At 44.9% G+C, this 21912-nt stretch overlaps 1 protein-coding gene across 1 annotated transcript in view; it reads right to left on the reverse strand.

Annotated features, from left to right (window-relative positions):
• LMF1 (lipase maturation factor 1) overlaps positions 1 to 21912 on the reverse strand; it is a 341743-nt gene that overhangs the window by 12570 nt on the left and 307261 nt on the right. The window contains 1 exon segment of the mRNA XM_065412501.1: positions 10206 to 10318. Within this exon segment, the coding sequence (XP_065268573.1) occupies positions 10206 to 10318 (113 nt within the window).

Genomic DNA, 21912 nt, shown 5'->3' on the forward strand with positions numbered 1-21912 from the left:
CTCCGCCTTTTCCCAAAAGGTACAAACTCCGGTCATCTGAAATTATTGGCTTTGATTAATTTTGTTCGGTAGCAGCCATGCCTCCTGGACTCTGCAGTCGCACCACATTTTTCAGCCACTTGTTTCACAGGTTTCCAGTAGCCACTTCATTTTCACATATGCTACAAATGTACTCCATTTGCCAGTGTGAATGAGTCTGTGAAATAGTATCCATATAATGTTTCTGGTTATTTCCCCTCTATATGTCTTTGACCCAACTAATGGCCAGAAACAAAGAGCTATTGACTCTAAGGTCTGATCTTCACTTGGAGGGGGGGGGGGAAGTGTGTTCTTATCTTGTGTTAGCTAATACTTGGTAACTAACACAAGGTAAATTCCTATTGAAGACAAAGCAGTTTATGGTTTTCATATAAGTTAGCAGGTCAAGGAATATCTCAAGATCTCCCATAGTCTTTACCTCAACCTGCTAACTCATGTGAAAACGACAAACGACTCCATCCTCCCTAAGGGTACATCTACACTGCATGCTTCACTCAGTACACATGTGGGTAGCCCCTCTAGCACGGGTATAAACAGCCATCTAGATGGTGAGGCACGGCCTTGGCGAGTAAAGACATGCCTGTGCCTGTGGGTCTGTACCCAAGAACATACCCTACATGGCTCTCTACTCGTTCGAGCTGTGTTTCTCCCTCTACGCTGATATTTTTAGCCATGTCGTATCCCGCTGCTTCCTGACTGCTGGAACATTTCCCTGCGGCAGGAAAGACTTCGGCAGCACGGAAAGGCTCTCTCAGGGAGGGAGGCAGTGGCTAAAAAGGGTTTGCCAGGTCCCCGGTGCTGGAGCTCTTCCCCACTGCAGTGAAAGGCTCCGGCAGTGGAGAAAGGCTCCGGCAGCGTGACGCAGCTTGCTTTTCACTGCCGCGCGTAGCTACACGTAGCCTACGTGCCACAAACTCTGCCATGCAGTGTAGATATTGCCAAAGATCTTACCTCATATTAGATACAATGTTAGCTAACACACAAGATATGTCTTAAATTGAACTATCCTGATTTATGTCCACTGAGGATCTGGTCCATATACATTAAGTCCTAAGGCTACTAAGGACACAGAAAATAAAACAGATGGAACACGAACACTACATAATACTAACCTCTATGCTCTTCTAGTCAAATAATATCAGATTAAAAGATATTGCCTATAGGAATAAAATTGGATGTCAGGGTCTAGTTTTTTAAATTGTGTGTTGAGGCTTCATCGACCAAAGTTTACAACGACGGGATAAAACTCAAATGAAAACCCACAGGTTTCCAAGCAAGTGGGTCTAAGAAATGAAAAAAGAGGGGCTTGTCATTTGAAAAGTTTCACATGAGAGTCACTGAATATTTACAGTCAGAAATGGAAACAATTTTTTGCTCTTTCTGTAAGCAAAATCAATTTTTGGTTGTAGTTCTGTTTCCATGACGGTATGTTACAACACGAATTCATTTCTTAGCTGAAATCCTACCATTTAGATTTAAGACGGCGAATGTTTTATGAACTATCCACTGAACAATAATATTTTGTACATCTACATTCCAATAACATCACTTTGCTTGAAGTAAAGTTTCACACTCAATTAGGCTGCGCATTCAACAATGCACTCATTTTTAATCAGTCACCTGTTTCTCATTTTACATTTATCACACTTGAAAAAAATACTATAATTTTCAGAGTTGTAAAGAAACCTACAAACTTTGGTCTCAGAAATTTCATTTTGAAGGCATTAACTCATTTTGAAAGTCCCTTGGCTATTCGAGGTGTAGAGTTTCCATTAGCAGAATAAACTCTATGGAGTATGGAACTTAATGTTCTTATGGAAAACAGTCCCTTTCCCTAATTATTTAGTCTAGCAGGGAATGAAAATAATTAAGTCTCAAAATTCCCTTTAGAATGGGGGGAAAATAGTAGGAAAATTAGAATTTTTCCACCCAGCTACTGAAGTGGAACAGAATCTTGGTGGGCAGAATAATTAGCTGGAAGGTGGGGAGAGAAGGTGTGTTAAAGATTTGTAGCAGTCAGATGTAGGCTGGAGCGTATGGGTTAGTAGATGCCCTTAGTCTATGCATTGACTGTGGGAATCATTGGAGCCTATGAGACCAAAAAAATTATCTTTCGTTTTCAACTATTGCTGTCAATGTTCAAATTAAGGTTAAGGGGGAAAAAAACTGTTGTAAAACCAAGAAATTAACTAGTGGCTTTTCAAAAGTGGCTAGTAATTTACAGTGCCTGAGTGTTTTGTGCCCAACTTTAAGGAGGCCTGACTGACGGAGAGTGGGTGCTCAGCATTTCCTGAAAAATCAGACCTCTTCAAGAAGTCTCAAGAACCCCAAAATGGCAACACGCAATGTCACTAGGGACTTTTTTAAAATCTTGTCCAAAATGAAATGAAGTATTATTAGTATTTTACTTACAAGTTCTGCTTGGATTTAAAAGGGGCACAAGCCAGTTTAAAAACACATATTTAAAAGAAAATCATGACTTGTGTTACACCACTAATAATACATAAGATGATTACAACTGAGAGAATTAAAGGAATATGTGTTTAATTATTTCAGTTCTTTCCCCCTTCAGTTCACCTGGTTGAAAATAGATTAGTCAGTTTCTGGTAAATTTCACTCTCAGGTTCTCCTGTACTAGCATGTTTGGTTCTCCGTCCAAACTGCACAGGTAATCCCACAGATCCATGGGCAGCCCCATTGAGTTCAACGAGACTATGGGTGCAAGAGTCCAGCCACATTGGTTCAGGTGCAGGATCAGGGATTTGGGAAGCAAGAGATATGGGGCAATGTTTAACTCCAGACAAAAACTTGGCTAACTTTGAAATTAAAAGAAAGAAATCATGCAAAAGTTTTAGAGCAGAACAAACTTTGGATCAAAACCAACTGACAGTGTCTCTTTAACGATTCCAGCTGCATATGCTAGAAGTGCAAATTCAGCAGAATTGTGCTGGGGCATAAGAGCTAAGAAAGGAAAACTGACCCCTCTAGCTTCATTATTCATGCTGAGTGAAGTGCAAACAGTAAACAAACAGCATCAATGAGGAAAAATATACTAGAGCAGAGGTTGTTGTCTAGTTCTGAATTTAGGATACCGATTCAGATCCAGATCTTTGCTGTGGCCAAAAGCACTTAATGCCATCTTGGATGCACGGGAATCTTGAGTAGGAGTAGAGAGATTATTTTACCTCCTTATTTGGCACTAGTGTGACTGCTGTTGAAATACTGTGTCCAGTTCCAGTGTACACAACTCAAGAAGGACGTTGATACACTGGAGAGGGTTCAGAGAACAGCTATGAGAATGATTAAAGGATCAGAAATCATAGAATATCAGGGTTGGAAGAGAGCTCAGAAGGTCATCTAGGGCTTTGTCAAGCCAGGCCTTAAAAACCTCTAAGGATGGAGATTCCACCACCTCCCTAGGTAACCCATTTCAGTGCTTTACCACTCTCCTAGTGAAATAGTTTTTCCTAATATCCAACCTAGACCTCTTCCACTGCAACTTGAGACCATTGCTCCTTGTTCTGTCATCTGCCACCACTGAGAACAGCCGAGCTCCATCCTCTTTGGAACCTCCCTTTAGGTAGTTGAAGGCTGCTAGCAAATCTCCCCTCAGTCTTCTGCAGACTAAATAAGCCCAGTTCCCTCAGCCTCTCCTCATAAGTCATGTGCCCCAGCCTCCTAATCATTTTCATTGCCCTCCTCTGGACTCTCTGCAATTTGTCCACATCCTTTCTGTAGTGGGGGACCCAAAACTGGACACAATACTCCAGATGTGGCCACACAAGTGCCGAATAGAGGGGAATAATCACTTCCCTCAATCTGCTGGCATCCATGGACTTGTGAATGTCCAGCTTTTCTAAATAGTCCTTAGCCTGTTCTTTCACCACTGAGGGCTTCTCACCTCCTCTCCATACTGTGCTGCCCAATTCAGCAGCCTGGAAGCTGACCTTATCTGTGAAGACCAAGACAAAAATAAGCATCAAGTACTTCAGTTTTTTCCACATCATCGGTCACTAGGTTGCCTCCCCCATTCAGTAAGGGTCCCAACACTTTTCCTGACCAACTTCTTGTTGCTAACATACCTGTAGAAACCCTTCTTGTTACCCTTCACACCCCTTGCTAGCTGCAACTCCAGTTGTGTTTTGGCCTTCCTGATTACACCCCTGCATGCTCGAGCAATATTTTTATACTCCTCCCTAGTCATCTGTCCAAATTTCCACTTCTTGTAAGCTTCCTTTTTGTGTTTAAGCTCACCGAAGATTTATCTGTTAAGCCCAGCTGGTCGCCTGCCATATTTGCTATTCTTTCTGCACATCGGGATGGTTTGTTCCTGCACCCTCAATAAGAGTTCTTTAAAATACAGCCAGCTCTCCTGGACTCCTTTCCACCTCATATTAGCCTCCCAGGGGATCTTGCCCATCAGTTCCCTGAGGGAGTAAAAGTCTGCTTTTCTGAAGTTCAGGGTCTGTATTCTGCTGCTCTCCTTTCTTCCTTTTGTCAGGATCCTGAACTCGACCATCTCATGGTCACTGCTGCCCAGGTTGCCACCCACTTCTACTTCCCCTACCAATTCTTCCCTGTTTGTGAGCAGCAGGTCAAGAGGATCATGGCCCCTAGTTGGTTCCTCCAGCACTTGCACCAGGAAGTTGTCCCCAACTCTCTCCAAAAACTTCCTGGATTGTCTGTGCACTGCTGTATTCTCTCCCAGCAGATGTCAGGGTGACTGAAGTCCCCCATGAGAACCGGGTCCTGTGATCTGGAAACTTGTTAGTTGTCTGAAGAAAGCCTCATCTACCTCATCCTCCTGGTCTGGTGGTTTATAGCAGACGCTCACCATGGCATCACCCTTATTGCTCTTGCCTCTAAACTTAACCCAAAGACTCTCAACAGGCTTTTCTCCAGTTTCATACTGGAGCTCTGAGCAATCATACTGCTCCCATACATACAGTGCAACTCCTTCACCTTTTCTCCCCGCCTGTCCTTCCTGAACAGTTTATACCCATCCACGACAGTGCTCCAGTCATGTGAGTTACCCCACCAAGTCTCTGTTATTCCAAACACATCATAGTTCCTTGACTGTGCCAGGACTTCCAATTCTTCCTGCTTTTTTCCCAGGCTTCTTGTGTTCGTGTACAGGCACCTAAGATAACTAGCCGATTGCCCTGCTTTCTCAGTATGAATCAGGAGGCCTCCCCTGTTGCACCCTCCTCCTTGTGTTTCCTCCTGATATCCCGCTTCCCCACTTACCTCCGGTATCTATCACATGCCTTACAGTGATAGACTCAAGGAGCTCAATCTATTTAGTTTAACAACGAGGAGGTTAAGGGGTGACTTGATCACAGTCTATACGTATCTACATGGGGAACAAATATTTAATAATGAGCTCTTCGATGTAGCAGAGAAAGGTATAAACATGAACCAATGGCTAGAAGTTGAAGCTAGACAAATTCAGGCTGGAAATAAGGTGTACATTTTTTAATGGTGAAAGTAAATAACCATGGGAACAATTTATCAAGGCTCGTGGTAGATTGGATTGGATGTTTTTCTGAATGCTCTGCTCTAGGAATTATTTGGGGGCAGTTCTCTGGCCTGAGTTATACAGGAGGTCAGACTAGATGACCATAATGGTCCCTTCTGGCCTGAGAATCTATGAATCTTTTTATCCTCAAAATGGAAGGAACCAAAATCACAAATCCAAACACTCCTGAATTTCAGGAAATCCAGATCCAAACCCAAACATTGGCAAATTTCAGTGTTCTATTTTGGATCATTAAAGAGAGGTTAAAGCTGCAAATTTGGATCTGGATCCAAAGCTGGATCCAGATTATGGCCTTGGATTTGGACCAAAATGACACTTTGAATTATTATTATTTATTATTTTACATCACCCAAAAGTGTATTGGGACCCTTAGAGTACAGTTAAAAATCACATGGTCAAATAGCTGTTTATACTGGGGAAAAGTGAAAACGGAGACTACACTGGTATAAAACTGGTATCGCTCAGTGATGATTCAAGACTGTGTTCTACAAGATATAGAGGACCATCTATTCAACAGATGGCATCAAAGCAGTTATAAAATCACATTCAGGACCCATTGGTGATACAAAACCATCTGCATCCTAATATCCAACCTAGGATGCATCCTTACATATAATATGTACTGACCATCACAGAAGAGTTTACAAAGTAAGAGAGATGCTAACGTTGATAATGGTTTGGTTTTTTTAAATACATAAATCTTCTATTTTCTTACCTTCTGCAGAACACAGTAACTGATCACAGCCTGGAAAAACTTAATATTAACCCAACCACATCTCAGTTATTCTCTTGCTTCTAAAATCACCCTGCACTCAGTTACAGCTTGTCTTTTATGAACATGCAACAAGGCAAGAAACAACATGTATTTCTCCTTGATTTTTAAGTTGTTACTGCTTGTTGTTAGAGGAGTTTTTGGTGTATAATAGGAACAATGTTTATGGCACTGGGGGTATCCTGGCAATAAACAGCTTTTGGGATTATCAAACACTTTGGCTGTTTAATCAACTGCAAAAGCTGTTTATTGCCCACAGCTGTCAGACAGTAACAACTTTTGCTTGCTGCCAACAGGGGCGCCTGATTCAAGCCAGTGTCTAACGGCTCCGGATTCTGTTAGCAACCTCCCGAGGCAGCCGGCCTTCAGGACTTTTTAGAAAAGGAACCATGCTGGAGAACGCGAAGGGTATGTCTACACTGCAAAGAAAGCCCTGGGGCCTGGTTGCGGCGGGCACAGGTCAGCTGACCTGGGCTCGTGGGGCTGTACCATTGTAGTGCAGCTGTTCTGGCACCGGCTGGAGCCTGGGCTTTGAAGCCAGGTGGGGGAGGGAGTGTCCCAAATGTTGACACTGTGATGTTATAACCCTGCAAGCTTGAGTCAGCTGACCCCCCTCAGTCAGCTCTGAGCCTCGGTGCCGTGGGTTTTTTATCCCAGTGTAGATGTACCCAAAGGGTTAACTCCATACGGTTAAAGCCCAAACATTCAGACTCTCCGCAAATGAAGTCTGCTGAGATCAGGGATAGAAATCCACCTGCATAAACCGGGCCTGGTGAGCTGGGCTGCTGCCCAGACCTCTGGTGGCTGTTATCCCAGCTCATTCTTGCCAATTGTGCATTAACATGAATTCAGGCCCATCCCCCGTGGCCTCTGCAGAGGTATCCTTGCGAGGCCAGCTAGCCTCAGTGCCCCTGCGCAGCCCAGATACAGGACTCAATGGTGGTAGTGTGTGGAGTGTGTCTTTGATGGGTAGGGCAATTTCCGCCAATCCCTTTGAAAAACCCTTGTTGAATGAAGGGTAAGTATCTTTGGAGTCCAAAGGTTATGGATTATTGGGGGCCTGGATGATCACAAGACAACACTGAACCATGTGGCAGACAGGAATGGTGTTCTGGGACAATACATGCAAAGTGGAATTGCTGGGAAATATCTAGAGAGAGTTGAATGCAAATGCCCTTCGCCAGGTATGCAAACCGCCAACCTTTCGAAGCTACACCCTGAGGAGGGACCCGCTGTCTGCTGATTGCCTGTTCCGGAAGGCTGGAGATCAAAGGCCCAAGCTATATATTGAACCAGGCTGATCTGCTCAGCTTATTCTGAGCTGAGGCTGTTATCAACTGGGAAGCACAGAAAACCCCTTGGTGGGGTTTGAAGGACTGACTCCTGCCAGAGCCCCGACTGGTGGGGTGATCTCTGGTAAGCTTATTAGCATGTGTTTAGGTTCTTTTACTGTTTTTAATAGGTTTTCTCTGTAATGCTTTCCCCTTAATAACAGATGTGTGTTAGAAAGAGCGATGTGGTAACTTGTAACTGCTGGCAATGCACTGTTCACAGCCTTCAAAGAGTAAGTAATGCGCAGGCGCTGGCCCAGTTAGGCAGTCTGGCTTGCTGGCAATAGCATAGTGTAGGGCAGGGAACTGTGTAGCCTGGAAAAACTCCAGTCACGAGGGAGTGAGACACGCAGGTCTCTGTCCAAGCGAGGTGACGGCTGAGGATCTAGGAGCCTAGAACGGGTGCCTTTGCTGTACCATAGAGAGGAAATACAGAACTGTGAGAGAGCCCTCCGCACCAGGGTGAGTTTCACCCCTCCTGCATTAGACAGTTAGCAACGTGCTCTGTGCTATTAATTAGCATAAGAAGCTGTCCAAATAGATACCGAGCCCAGTGGCGCAATCCTGTTTTGCTCAGGGAACATCTAGTAGATCAGAGTGAAAGTTCACAAAAAGCCAAGGAGTGACGGGGTAACCAAATTACACCAGAGAACAGGTTTCACATTCTACTCCCCGTTCCTTTTAATAGGGCCCAGAGAGACTAGTTGGGCAGGCGACATAAGTGATCTGTTCCTCATTTGTAAAGCTAATTCAGGCAGGGCTAATCAGAGCCTAGAAACCCTCAGTAAACATTATTAAAGTTGTATCATTCAGCGGCAAGGGACGCCCTGATATATCCCAGTGTGCCTTTTGCTGGAAGAATTAACGGAAGCTCCCCAAGAACCCCCTTGGATTACATCCAACATGTAATTATTTTGGTGTAACAGATCTATTGATTGTGTAACCGAACAAACTGTGATATTACCCAATAATACGCCTCGGACAATAAACTGGAATTTATGGGAACTCTGTTAGGTTTGAGAGTCTCCTGGCTATGGGTAATACTCCATGCACTATGTATCGTAGGAGCCTGTTCTCAACAGTAGGGCACTGTCTCTCAGTTTGCTTCGCATTGCTAGTGGGAAGGGAAGGTCAGAGGCTCCGAAGAGAATAAATGTGTATTTCCAAACCATGACTGTCTTCCATGTAAAGTTTTGGATTGTAATGGCTGGAGAGTAACGTGCCCACACTAAAGTTGAATCCATGTTCTGGGTTCTGCTAGGTGAGTAGATAATTTGGTAAAATCAAATCTGAATTTGGTCAAGCTACCTGAAAATCTTCTATAGCACCTGTCCATGCAGTATCTAAGCATCATGTGGATGAATCAGATCAGCAGAGCAAGGTGTCTGAAGAATTTTAGGAAAACAGAAGACTCCCTGATATTAGGAAGCTCTGGTTTATGTTGGTGGGAATTGCACTTAAGTAAAATCGCTTGACAGCCCTAATATTATATATATATATATATATATATATATACACACACACACACCTCTACCCCGATATAACGCTGTCCTCAGGAGCCAAAAAATCTTACCGCGTTATAGGTGAAACCTCGTTATATCGAACTTGCTTTGATCCGCCGGAGCGCGCAGCCCCCCGCCGAGCGCTGCTTTACCGCGTTATACCTGAATTCCTGTTATATCGGGTCGCGTTCTATCGGGGTAGAGGTGTATTATATATAACCATATCTATATAGGTAATAGAAGAACAGAGTTTGGTATTCTGATGGATAGTTTTAGGAAGTGCTAAGTCCCTTCTCAGATAATTTGGGGTTCTCTGTGTTAGACCTGAAAAGCACGAGATCTCCTTCACAAGAACGTTTAGTTCACGCAGGTGTTGTGAATCTGTTTAATGCACTTTGACAGCATCAGAGTATGAGTGAAGGGCCAAATATTATTATTAAAGCTGATTAAAAAAAAATTGGCTGAATATTTTCTAAGAAACTTTGTTGAGAAATGTGCCTTTTGTAGCAATTTTTCAGTTTTTGGCTGCTGGTGTTCGTTTTTTCAATGAAACCCCAAAATTCCAACAAAAACAAATATTTCTGCGGGAAAATAAATCATCAATCACTCTATTATTTCAACGGCCACCGGAAATGGTATTCTTGCTTTGACCACGCAAAGCGACGCTGGCGGAATGTTGTAAAGCTCACAGGCTGCACCAACAGCCAAGATTTCTGTGCCAGGGAAGCGATGCTTGTCCCTTGATGCAAGTGCCTGGGAACTCTCTCTACCTAAGGACGGCTGGCTTACTGTAAGTCAGCCCAAGGAGCAATAGGAAGGAGGTAAAGGTGTTTAAATTTGTGTTTAAAGGTGTTAAAAGGAGTGTAAATTTTTCAGCAGGCACTGCTCTACTGAAGGGGTACCAGTGTCCCATGAAATAAAATGCACACTAAAAAGAAACAATGTTTACACCTCCGAGCTATAAAGAAGCATATTGTAGATGGAGTCTGGATACACCTGTCACCTTTATAGAAACAGCTTACCTTGGTGGTGCCTTGCCCTCAAATGGATTGAACGCTATCAGTGACAACGCCGCCTCTTCACTGGCCAGCAGCTTTCCAGCCAAGTGGATTATCCATTCGTTCTGTTCGTAGGTCTGGCAGAAGAGGAGTATGTGGGGAGGAGAGAAAAACAAAGCAAAAGTGTTAGACTGTTGGACAGAGAATAGCTATTAAGGAATCTCATGTGCTCTCCACCAGTGGCTGGACTTGCTGTGGCAAGCTGGAAACCTTCGGAGTTTGTACTCAGCAGATCTGCCTGGTTTGTCTGAGCTAAACCAGTAAGGATTCTGAAATGCCACCGGGGCAGCCTTGCTAGACAGGGGGCTTATTTGAACCTTTTGTCTGAAGGGTGCATCTCTGATAGCGCAGCACTCTCCCTTAACATTTTGCATGTCTGTGTCGCGTATAGCTATGAAGCCAACACCTGACACTGTTGCACAACCGCGTTGCATTACAGGACACAAGCTATATGAGGATTGTAGAATATAAATAAGAAGACAGCATTCACTGCCCTCAGAGACTCGAGAAGAAGGTTCATTCTGAAGAGTGGTTTTATCTCTCTCCCTTTTCTCCCATCTTTAACACGGTGGTTTAGAATTTGTGGCCTTTGCACGAGAAGTGAGTTTTGAAGGAGAGGATGTGTGCTTGGCACATCATATATTATCTCTAGTGCCAGCTGTAATTTCAAACATGTGTGTGGGGTAAACATTGGACAGCTTCACACAGCATGTTTAAACAAATTCAGCGCATCTAGATGGGGCTACGCAATCTCTCCAAGGGAAATTTATATTGAATACTTCCTCTATGTCGGCAGTAAGCAGAAAACACCTTAAGAAAATTTTGCATATAGAAAAGAGAGAACATCCTGTCTCATTTAAAACTACAGGGGCAAGAAGATCCACACGCACATGAACTAGATTCAGAGTTAAGTGACACTGAAATGGTGGTGTCATACCTAAAAGGAACAGGAGTACTTGTGGCACCTTAGAGACTAACAAATTTATTAGAGCATAAGCTTTCGTGGGCTACAACCCACTTCTTCGGATGCATATAGGATACAGACTAACACGGCTGCTACTCTGATACCTAAAAGGGTTACAGTTGCCCTTTCATAGCACAAAAGCATGCAGCAGTGTCAGGAAAATGCAGGGAAAATGCAAAGATATCAGACTTACAAAATCCTAGTTTTTGATGGTGACAAAAGCACCTGCCTTCTCATTGAATGTACTGGCTCTACAGTCACACCAAAGCTACCAACAGACAACAGATCCGTAAGTAGGTATGGATTTCAGAGTCCAAGCAGTAACATGCCTGCCTCCTCTTTGCCCATCCCTGCTTTTATTATGAGAGACTGTCATATAATACTTAGCACTCAACCATCACTTAGATGAAGATCTTAAATTGCTTTATAAAGGGGGTGGGTGGGGAAGCATCATCATTCCCATTTCGCATATAGGAAAACTGAGGCAGAGACAGGCAGTGACTTGCCCATGTCATCCAGGAGTCAGTGACAGAGCCAAGATAAGACCTGGATCTCCGGACTCCCAACCTGGTGCCCTAGCCAATGGATAACACATTCTTTGGAGAGGCAGCAAGTTCCAGTTGTGCTCCTGTGTTAGTAGAGATCCCGTTGGCTCTCTGCAGTAACAAAGATGCACTCAGGACTTCCTGCTCCAGACATTACCCACAAAACAGAGGACAAACGCAGGAGGTTTTACTCAGCCTGGAATGCCCTTGTGATTTCCCCTTGTGTCCTTCGAGTAAGAAGAGCCCAGATTTCATTAGCCTAGTCATGCACCTAGGGGAAGTGTCATTGCATACTGAAAAGGCCAGCTTTACAGACCCGGGGAACAAAGCCTTCTATGCAACCACAGATCAGGTACAGCACAGAGAGTGGGGCTGCACCTATACAGGACCCCCTGCCCCTTCAAACCCTTCCTAGGGTCCCAACAGGACCTTCGTCTTTAACCTTCCAGTTAGTTGCTTTACCTGCTTTGTGCCCCTTACCACTACCATGGTTGGACTCCGTTTGCCTCTCAGTGGGTGTGCAAACTGAATGCGACGTATGCACCAAAGTGGTAGGGAGAGGGTACAGAGCAGGAAAAGCAACTACTCAAGAGGTTTTCACGTAGGGACATACTGCAGGAATCACCAGACTGATCTGGCCCGGGTGGTTCAGCCTGTCTCCGACAGCATCTCGAGCCAGATACTTCAGAAGAAAGTGGAAAAATCCTTGAAACAGCAATTATGGAATAACCTACCCATGGGGAAGTTTCTTCCTAACCCCCATCAGCTAGTGATTGGATTATGCCTGGAATCATGAAGGTTTCCATCTATTATACATCACATGCTGTCTCGTATAGCTGGAGATGTTACTATTTCTATAAATATCAAATTCTCTCTCAGCTCCTAAAATCACGGCTTCAATCATATCTGGTAGCAGTGAGTTCCACAGGCTAATGGTGTGCCATGTGAAAAAAAAAATCCTTTTATCGTTTTTAAATGTGTTGCTTTTTTATTTAATTGGCTGTTGCCTTACTCTGGTATTAGGCGAGAGGGAAAACAGGAGCCTGATGTACCTTCTCTGAAACTCATTTTGCACACCTCTTCCATGTCACCTCTTATTCTCTTTCATTTATACCCATTTGCTGACCCGTGTACAATTTACATCCTTATTTAAATGATCTCTGAATTTGGCTCACTGATTTCAAGGGGGTTGCACCCACTCACTGCAAGCGGCAGAATTTGACCCTCTCTATTTATCTCCTTCTCTGAAATAATGAAGCGTGTGTATTTAATATGGATATCCAGCACATCTCCATAAAGAGCATTTAACCTACCCGTGGTTTTATCAGCTTTATTGTTCCATAAAAAGACTTTTATACACGTGTATCCAAATGGATGTTTCAAGCAAGCAGTAGGGGACACTGTGGGAAAGCTAAACCCAGCAGCTGTACCTGCAAGACTGTGATTAACACAGAGCATCAATAAAAGGCAAATCTTCTGTAATGGCAAAGTTTGTTATTTCCGTTGCTATGGGAAACAGAGAGAGAACCGAGTGGCTGGAACACACCAAATATAGATAGCAGGCCGTTCAAACAGCAGCAGATCCTTTTGGGTTTTTGTCCCATGCTCATCTCAGCTGATGGGAAAACCACAGCATTTTACACCAACAAGTTTTCAAAAAAAGGTCACCCCCCGTCCATCTCTCTGATTTTATCTTGCACACATTTCATTTCAGCCAGTCGGCCGGCTCAAACACTATTGTCAACCCCAAGTGTTCAAAAACCATGAGCAAACCACGAGAATTTAATAAATAATACTGTCAGGTAGTTTTTAAAACCTGAAATGCACAAACGCAGGTCTCTCTGTTGGCTGCTTGAGTATAAACTCTCCTTACCTGCTTGTAACACCTGCCATGGGGGGAGGCGGGGGGAGGCTGCCATTCTATCCCCTCCCCCCGCATCCATCCTGTTCCCTTATCATTAACCTTTCTCCTTGTCTCCAACCCCACACACCTACTCTCTTCCCCTACTCACATTCCCCCTCCACATGCTTCCAGTCTCCCAGCCCCAGCCCCACCTCCTACATTCCCCATAGACTAACACCTGACAGTTCCCACTGCCCCCCCATCCCCTGGCACCCCCTGGTTATGTGCCCTTCTTCTGTCAGACTCCCGTACCCCCCGATAGCCCGCTGCACCCACTCAGCCTCCCTCCCGTACCCCCGATAGCCCGCTGCACCCACTCAGCCTCCCTCCCGTACCCCCCGATAGCCCGCTGCACCCACTCAGCCTCCCTCCCGTACCCCCGATAGCCCGCTGCACCCACTCAGCCTCCCTCCCGTACCCCCCGATAGCCCGCTGCACCCACTCAGCCTCCCTCCCGTACCCCCCGATAGCCCGCTGCACCCACTCAGCCTCCCTCCCGTACCCCCGATAGCCCGCTGCACCCACTCAGCCTCCCTCCCGTACCCCCCGATAGCCCGCTGCACCCACCCAGCCTCCCTCCTGTATCCCCGATAGCCCGCTGCACCCACTCAGCCTCCCTATTACCCCATCATGTACCTCCAGTCCTGCCCCACCATGTCCCACTGCAACCCCCTCATTAGCCCCCTGTTCCTCCTCAGACTGTCTTCTGCTCTCCTGCTTTTCTCTGTCTCCTCCTGAAGTATCAATTTGTTCTTTCCATTTGGCAGTGACCTCTCTAAATAATATACATGGAATTATACTGGGCCAGATCTTGGCTTAAGTTGACTTCAATGGACGTAGGCCAATTTATACCAGCTGAGGTTCTGACCAGTCAGGACAATTCTAAGCAATGGAAGCACGAACACCGGCTACTTAGACCAAAAAGACATATCATCCTGTCCAGTTCCCAAACAAAGCTCTCATTATTACTAATATGACAACACTAATCAGCCTTTACCATATTGCCTTTGGCCAAGACAAAAGAGTGGGAAACGTGTTTTCCCACCACCACGAGTGACCAGCTCTGTGAAGGCACATTGCCTGGTCTTATCCTTCCCTCTTCGGGAAGGCTAGGGTTACAGCTGGTGGTTGGCTTGAGTACTCCTTGCCCTCTCTGAATGCAGGAACTGGGATTGTACTTGGATCCTTCTGGAGGAGTAAACCTACCTCTTCCCCTCCTCCCTAGCATCTCCATGGAAATTCTTTTTAAGTCACATGGTGGCCTAGAAATTATTGTACTGTTACAATATCCTTTCCGCAGCTGATCAAGAACAGGATGCTGCAAGCACTTATGCACATGAGTAGCTTTACTCCTGAGAGTAGCTCCAATGAAGTCATTGGCACTGCTCAAATGAGTAAAACTACTCCTATGTACATAAATGCTTGTAGGATTCAAGCCCAAAATATTCTTGAGACATTTGTTGAGTCTCACATAACTCATATTATACATACTCATGACCATGTTATCAGCTGGAAGATGGTACAAAGGGAATCCCATTCTAAGCAGCTGCTAAGAAATAAATTAAAAAGAAAAGCACACTGATGTCTACATGTCAATGCCCCTGCAGATTTTCTCTTCTGCAGATAGGGAGAAGCGACACAGACATGTTACTGGATTGGTTACGTCCCTCCCAATGCTAAATGAAGGACATTAATTCAGAGCTACAGCACCCACGGGATGCACATTCAAAACAAGGAAGGGATTTAGAAACCAAATGAAAAGGGATATTGTATTTAGATAATAAAATTAAGATCATAAAAGCGATTTCTTGGAAAGTAATGTCACATTATATTACATGCAATTAAAGCGGGACCAGGACAGTAATTAAGTGGTAGTCAACTAATAAATTGCACTTCAGAGTTAGACGCTCCAGAACAAAATCCCTGAGCTTCTAACGTTTCGGATATGCCAGCTATTCAAACATGTGACAAGTGAAGGCCCATGTCAGCCATGACAGGCTTTGGGCCTACTTCTGTCAACATGCCTGTGTTTCCCTAGTGCAAATCTTGTAGTTATGCTCCACAGTGGAAAGTTTCTCAGGAAGCCCCAAGTGAAAGAAGGCGTCATATGTCAAACGTGATGAGGTGCAAAGAGGAACCTGTCACAAGCAGCACAAAGGGATGGTAAATTTCTTCCCCCAAGCCCTACTAGCTTTTCTGCAGCTTGTCAGGAGTTGGATATGTCAGTTCCTTAACTGATCACCTTCAATAAACTGCAAAGCTCTCAGGCCCGCTGCTCCAAAAGTCATCGGGCAGCCTGGGAAAACTGGGAAAAAAAGAAAAGAAATAAACTGTAATCCAGAGACAGGAGGAGCCTGGTTTTATAAGCCCCTTTAACTATTTTTGAGCAAAACCAGTTTGAATTCCCAAACTTTCCCCCTGGAATTTAACTCCCCTGGTTTCTCATCCCTCCCCCTCCCCAAGCCATGTACCCACGGTGATTCAATTAAAAAACAACAGCAACAAAAACCAACCTTTTCCTGGCTAAAGGGGTTTGTTTTAAGGACAGAAAAACACCCATCCTTCCAATAGGTAGGCTGGGACAAGTGGATGTTCTGTACATGGTATATATAATGCCAATTATTTTTAAACATAGTTGCGTAAGGTTAAGCTCTTAAATCCAATTAGGTACCTAAATAAGGGTATGTCTACAGCGGCGGCCAGCGCATCCCTCAGCCCGCGCCGCTTCCCGCAGCCCCCATTGGCCTGGGACGGCGAACCGCGGCCAGTGGGAGCCACGATCACCGAACCTGCCGATGTGGCAGGTAAACAAACTGGCCCGGCCCGCCAGGGTGCTTCCCCTGGCGAGCTGCGTGCCAAAGGCTGCCGATCCCTGGTCTACAGTACGAGGACTATGCTAGCATAGCTATGTTGGCAAAGCCTGAAGAGTAGATGCAGCCTATGGCGACAGACTGTTTTTTTCTGGTGGTGTAGGAACACCACTGTCTTCATGTGCCAGCAATGCCCCTCTGCCATGTACATTGGCCAAACCGGACAGTCTCTACGCAAAAGAATAAACGGACACAAATCAGACGTCAAGAATCATAACTTTCAAAACCCAGTCAGAGAACACTTCAACCTCCCCGGTGACTCAACTACAGACCTAAAAGTTGCAATTCTTCAACAAAAAAAACTTCAAAAACAGACTCCAACGAGAAACTGCAGAACTGGAATTGATTTGCAAACTGGACACCATTAAATTAGGCCTGAATAAGGACAGGGAGTGGATGGGTCATTACACAAAGTAAAAACTATTTCCCCATGCTAATTTTCCCCCTACTGTTACTCACACCTTCTTGTCAACTGTTTGAAATGGGCCATCCTGATTATCACTACAAAAGTTTTTTTTCTCCTGTTGATAATACCCCACCTTAATTGATTAGTCAGAGTTGGTATGGCAACCTCCATTTTTTCATGTTCTCTGTATATCTATATCTATCTATCTTCCTACTGTATTTTCCACAGCATGCATCTGATGAAGTGGGCTTTAGCCCACGAAAGCTTATGCCCAAATAAATGTTAGTCTCTAAGGTGCCACAAGTACTCCTCGTTCTTTTCCCTAAACGAAGTTAGCTATGTCCTCAGAAGCTCTCTTCCAACAACATAGTTGCGTCTACACTGGCCTTTATGTTGGCATAGCAACATCTGTCAGGGATATAGTTTTTTTCAACCCCCTAACCAACATAATTATGCCACTATTTCAATATAGACCAGAAATAAGTGGTCTAATTTTCAGAGGTGCTGCCAGAAACGTCATTTGTTCTGAGCAGGGAACTTAGAGTCAGTGTCAGGGCTACATCGTCGGCAGCCTGTAGGAATGGGGTGAGCTGCTCGACATCTGGATGGAAGAGTTGAAGATCAGTCCAGGGCCAGGCCACGTAAAAACCACAGAATCAGAGTCTGCTATCAGATTGAGAGTGTGTGGCAAGAATAGGGGTCAGGCTGGGCTAAGGTCTTGCCCCAAGGCCAGCAATGATTCTAAGCCAACGACAGTAAAACAAGATCAGGGTCAGAAGCCAGGCCAAGGCTGAGAGTCCGGGATTCAGGCAAGTCACAGCAAGGAAGAGTCTGCGGCAGAAGCACACCAGACAAATTAGAGGATTGGGCCAAAAAAAACCTGATGAGGTTCAACAAGGATAAGTGCAGAGTCCTGCACTTAGGACGGAAGAATCCCATGCACTGCTACAGACTAGGGACCGAATGGCTAGGTAGCAGTTCTGCAGAAAAGGACCTAGGGGTCACAGTGGACGAGAAGCTGGATATGAGTCAACAGTGTGCTCTTGTTGCCAAGAAGGCTAACGGCATTTTGGGCTGTATAAGTAGGGGCATTGCCAGCAGATCGAGGAACGTGATCGTTCCCCTTTATTCGACATTGGTGAGGCCTCATCTGGAGTACTGTGTCCAGTTTTGGGCCCCACACTACAAGAAGGATGTGGAAAAATTGGAAAGAGTCCAGCGGAGGGCAACAAAAATGATTAGGGGTCTGGAGCACATGACTTATGAGGAGAGGCTGAGGGAACTGGGATTGTTTAGTCTCCAGAAGAGAAGAATGAGGGGGGATTTGATAGCAGCCTTCAACTACCTGAAGGGGGGTTCCAAAGAGGATGGAGCTCGGCTGTTCTCAGTGGTGGCAGATGACAGAACAAGGAGCAATGGTCTCAAGTTGCAGTGGGGGAGGTCCAGGTTGGATATTAGGAAACACTATTTCACTAGGAGGGTGGTGAAGCACTGGAATGTGTTACCTAGGGAGGTGGTGGAGTCTCCTTCCTTGGAGGTTTTTAAGGCCCGGCTTGACAAAGCCCTGGCTGGGATGATTTAGTTGGGAATTGGTCCTGCTTTGAGCAGGGGGTTGGACTAGATGACCTCCTGAGGTCCCTTCCAACCCTGATATTCTATGATTCTATGATTCAGAGGTCTGCATTGCTCAGGCAACTCCCAGAAATGGCTTCCGGCTTTATATGGAGAGTGCCAGCCAATCAGGGAATCACAAAGGTCTGTCATTCATGCCCCCTTAGGGTGGGACTTCCTCCAGGTCTTAGCCTCTCAGTACTTTTTGGTGGCAGCCCTGCCTAGGCCCCTAGTGGCCATAAGGAAGCAGTGTCTACCTCAGAGTCTACAGTTCCCAGTCCTAAGCCTGCAGATTCTTATAGCCAGAACCTCTGGGTTCTACATCCACCTTTAACTTTGCTGTGGGTGTTCAGGGCCTTTGAAAAAAATCAAACTACAGATTTAACTACCTAACTCTATATATTCAGGTGCCTAACTTTGGGCATCCATATATGAAAATGTTTGCTGCTGCATTTACATTATTTGTGATGATATTTTTCACCCTGCTCCTTCTCCATTTTTCACCCTGTTTCTTTGCTGGGTATGTTTTTTTTTTTCTTTCTTTCTACCCATTTTGTCAATGTTTGTTCTAAGCAGAATCTGAACCCACTTCATGCAGACTATTTTTTCCACTGACAGCCCACTTTTCCCCCACAATATAGAGTGGCAGAAGGGGCATCGTGGAAGCAACCAGCAGGGGTAGCAGAAATGCAGGCTGGGATTGCTGGGGAAGGTGGACCATGACTCAGCTTCTACAAAGTGTCAGCCCAGTTGCAATACGGTTACTTCACTCGGAACCCTGCAATTCAGCCGGAAAATTCTAGTCAGGTCTAAGGAGATGCAGCAGCAACTGAAATGGAAAACTCTGGGCAGTTACCAGCATCCTCCACTGGGCACTTTAATGCACCCAGAGATGGTGACAACAGAGACTCTGGGGTTCTGCTCCCAGCTACGTGACACTGGGGAAACCGATGGATGTGTGACAGCTGCCATTTTAGCTGACAGCAGAGGCTCAATCAGGGGCCTCCAGAGCTGAAAGCAGAAGTCTCCACAGTTTGCTCTAACGAGCCAGGCTTGGTAGCTGGAGGGTTGTAATAAACTTACACTTTCTGTGGATCAGAAGGGGGGGGGCACACAAACACACATTGACCAGTAGGCATTTACCCACTGGTTCATGTCCCTACTGCCAATGGGGGAATCATCAAGTTTAATTAGTGGAGGTGTAATTAATTGACATGTGTGACTATAGAGCTTTGAATGCACAAATACAACTGTAGCCCCATGTGTGGCAGCGTAAGAGACACACCTTGGGGACCTTTTATTGAATTAAAAGGAAGAGATGTAAATGGGCCTGCTTTAATTCTTTCTCCTGCTCCTCCCCCAAGCTGTTCACATATATCAGTGTCACTCAGCATGCCAGGTCTATGTCTGCTGAAAGATCTAACTTGTGTGTAACAGTGTCATTCAACACCATCACTGCCAACACTTGCGAACAATGCACTAGTATCTATGCCCCGTCCTCGCTTGTTTTCAAACCTGAGAACACTTTGTATTTTAAAACCATAGGGATAGTCCTGTCTTGGAAAGAAACGGCCATTCTCTCATCTCAGCGCTGTTTCTCTCTCCTACACTCAAAACCTTCCACAATACAATGAGATTTCAACCAACTGCTTCCATTCAACCCACTGCATCTTCATTTAATGCTATGCACTGGCTTGAGTTTGAACCTTTGCTGTCTTCTTGCTGAGAGATAAGCATACCTAATGCAGATTAAATGAAATTCCAGCACACAAAAACTTGAGGGGTAAATATAAAACCATAGCCAGAGAGAGATGCTTATGTCATTGCTGAAGAATCTAAAAGGTGCCTAAATGAAAATACCACAAAGACAGAAAATGGGGGGGAGGAGAGAGAAGGAGGCAGAGGAGAGTCAAGAAGATGAAGGAAAATGTCTATAATAAAATATTCTGGGGTGGGTTCATGTTATGTAATTGTTCACAAGCTTTGATTTTGTAACTTCTGTTGTAAATTTTAATGGGAATGTAAATAAGACTGAAGAAAAGAATAAAAAGGCTTGAGAAATAATTCTGCAAGTTTCCCCACTAAAAAAAAACACCCATCTGTTTGCAGGTGACATGTGGGGGAAATGATATTTGGACAAATTCTGAAGTCCTTACTCAGCAAAACTCCCAACGAAACCAACTGCCTGGGTTGCCACTGAGGGAGGAACACAAGATTTAGTCTCAAAGGATTGACAGAAAGGAGACACTAGAGTCTAGCAGTTAGAGCAGCTAACTCGGAATGGTAAAACTTGGTTCTAGACCTGACTTCCACTGACTCATTGTGTGCGCTTGGGCAAATCACGTAACCTTTCTGTGCCTCAGTTTCCCCATTTTTATAGTAAAAGTAATGATACTTGCCAACGTTTGTAACACACTGGGAAATCTTTGGGTGAAAATCACTACCTATATAAGTTCAAAGTGTTTTTACAATTATTATTTCTGAGAATATTTTTTTTACCTAAAACTGAGCCATATTCACCACTGAGCTTAAACCCCTATTCAACCGCATTCATTTTTTCCATTTAATTTTAAAAAGTGATCCTTTATTGACACATACATACATTCCTTGAGGGATGGACGCACAATATTTTGGTTGGAGGTACCTCTCCTCCTGGTCACAAAAACAACTATTGAGTGACTTTAGCAGTATGTGTTGCTAATTTATTCTAATTTGCGAGAAACAACCTGGAAAGCTATTTTTAAATAGAAATTCAAACTAGGGCTTCACATATTTTTTCTCCCCTGTGAATGTGCAATAAATCCACAGTAGATACTGTATATTCTTTGTAATCACTGAAGTGCTCACCTATTCAGGAAATTAAAGACACTATCATGTTTTTCCTAAGAGCAGAGCCCATTTGTTCTGACAAAGCTCCAAACTGAGCAATCACATTCTACCTACCTAAATTCCCCCTGCACTTCCAACTGCATAAAGCATCCTTCTTCACTGTCCTAAAGTGCTGTGAAGTGTTCCTGTGAGCTGTAGTGTTCCACCCCAGAGGTGGGTGCATTTCAGTGATGGGAGAAGTGAGCTCTGTAAGCATACTATCTGTAAAACATGCTGTGGCCGCACCGCCTGGTCTGGCCCGCCGGAGCAGGCTGTGGCCGCGCTGCCCAGCCTGCCGGAGCAGCTCCAGCCAGGTCAGAGACATCCTCCCCTGATAAGATGGGAAGGGATGGGATGGGGAGAGTGTGGGGGTCCCGGGCTAGGGGCGGGGTCATGTGGGGGGTGGTCACAGGGGTTACTCCCCTGACTCCCAGCTTCTCCCCCCAAAAAAATTTCCCCACCAGTTTCTGTCCCGGCCCGTCAGGGTAAGCAGCTGGCGTGCCA

The sequence above is a fragment of the Emys orbicularis genome, chromosome 10 (genome assembly GCF_028017835.1).
Source record: "Emys orbicularis isolate rEmyOrb1 chromosome 10, rEmyOrb1.hap1, whole genome shotgun sequence".
NCBI lineage: Eukaryota > Metazoa > Chordata > Testudines > Emydidae > Emys > Emys orbicularis.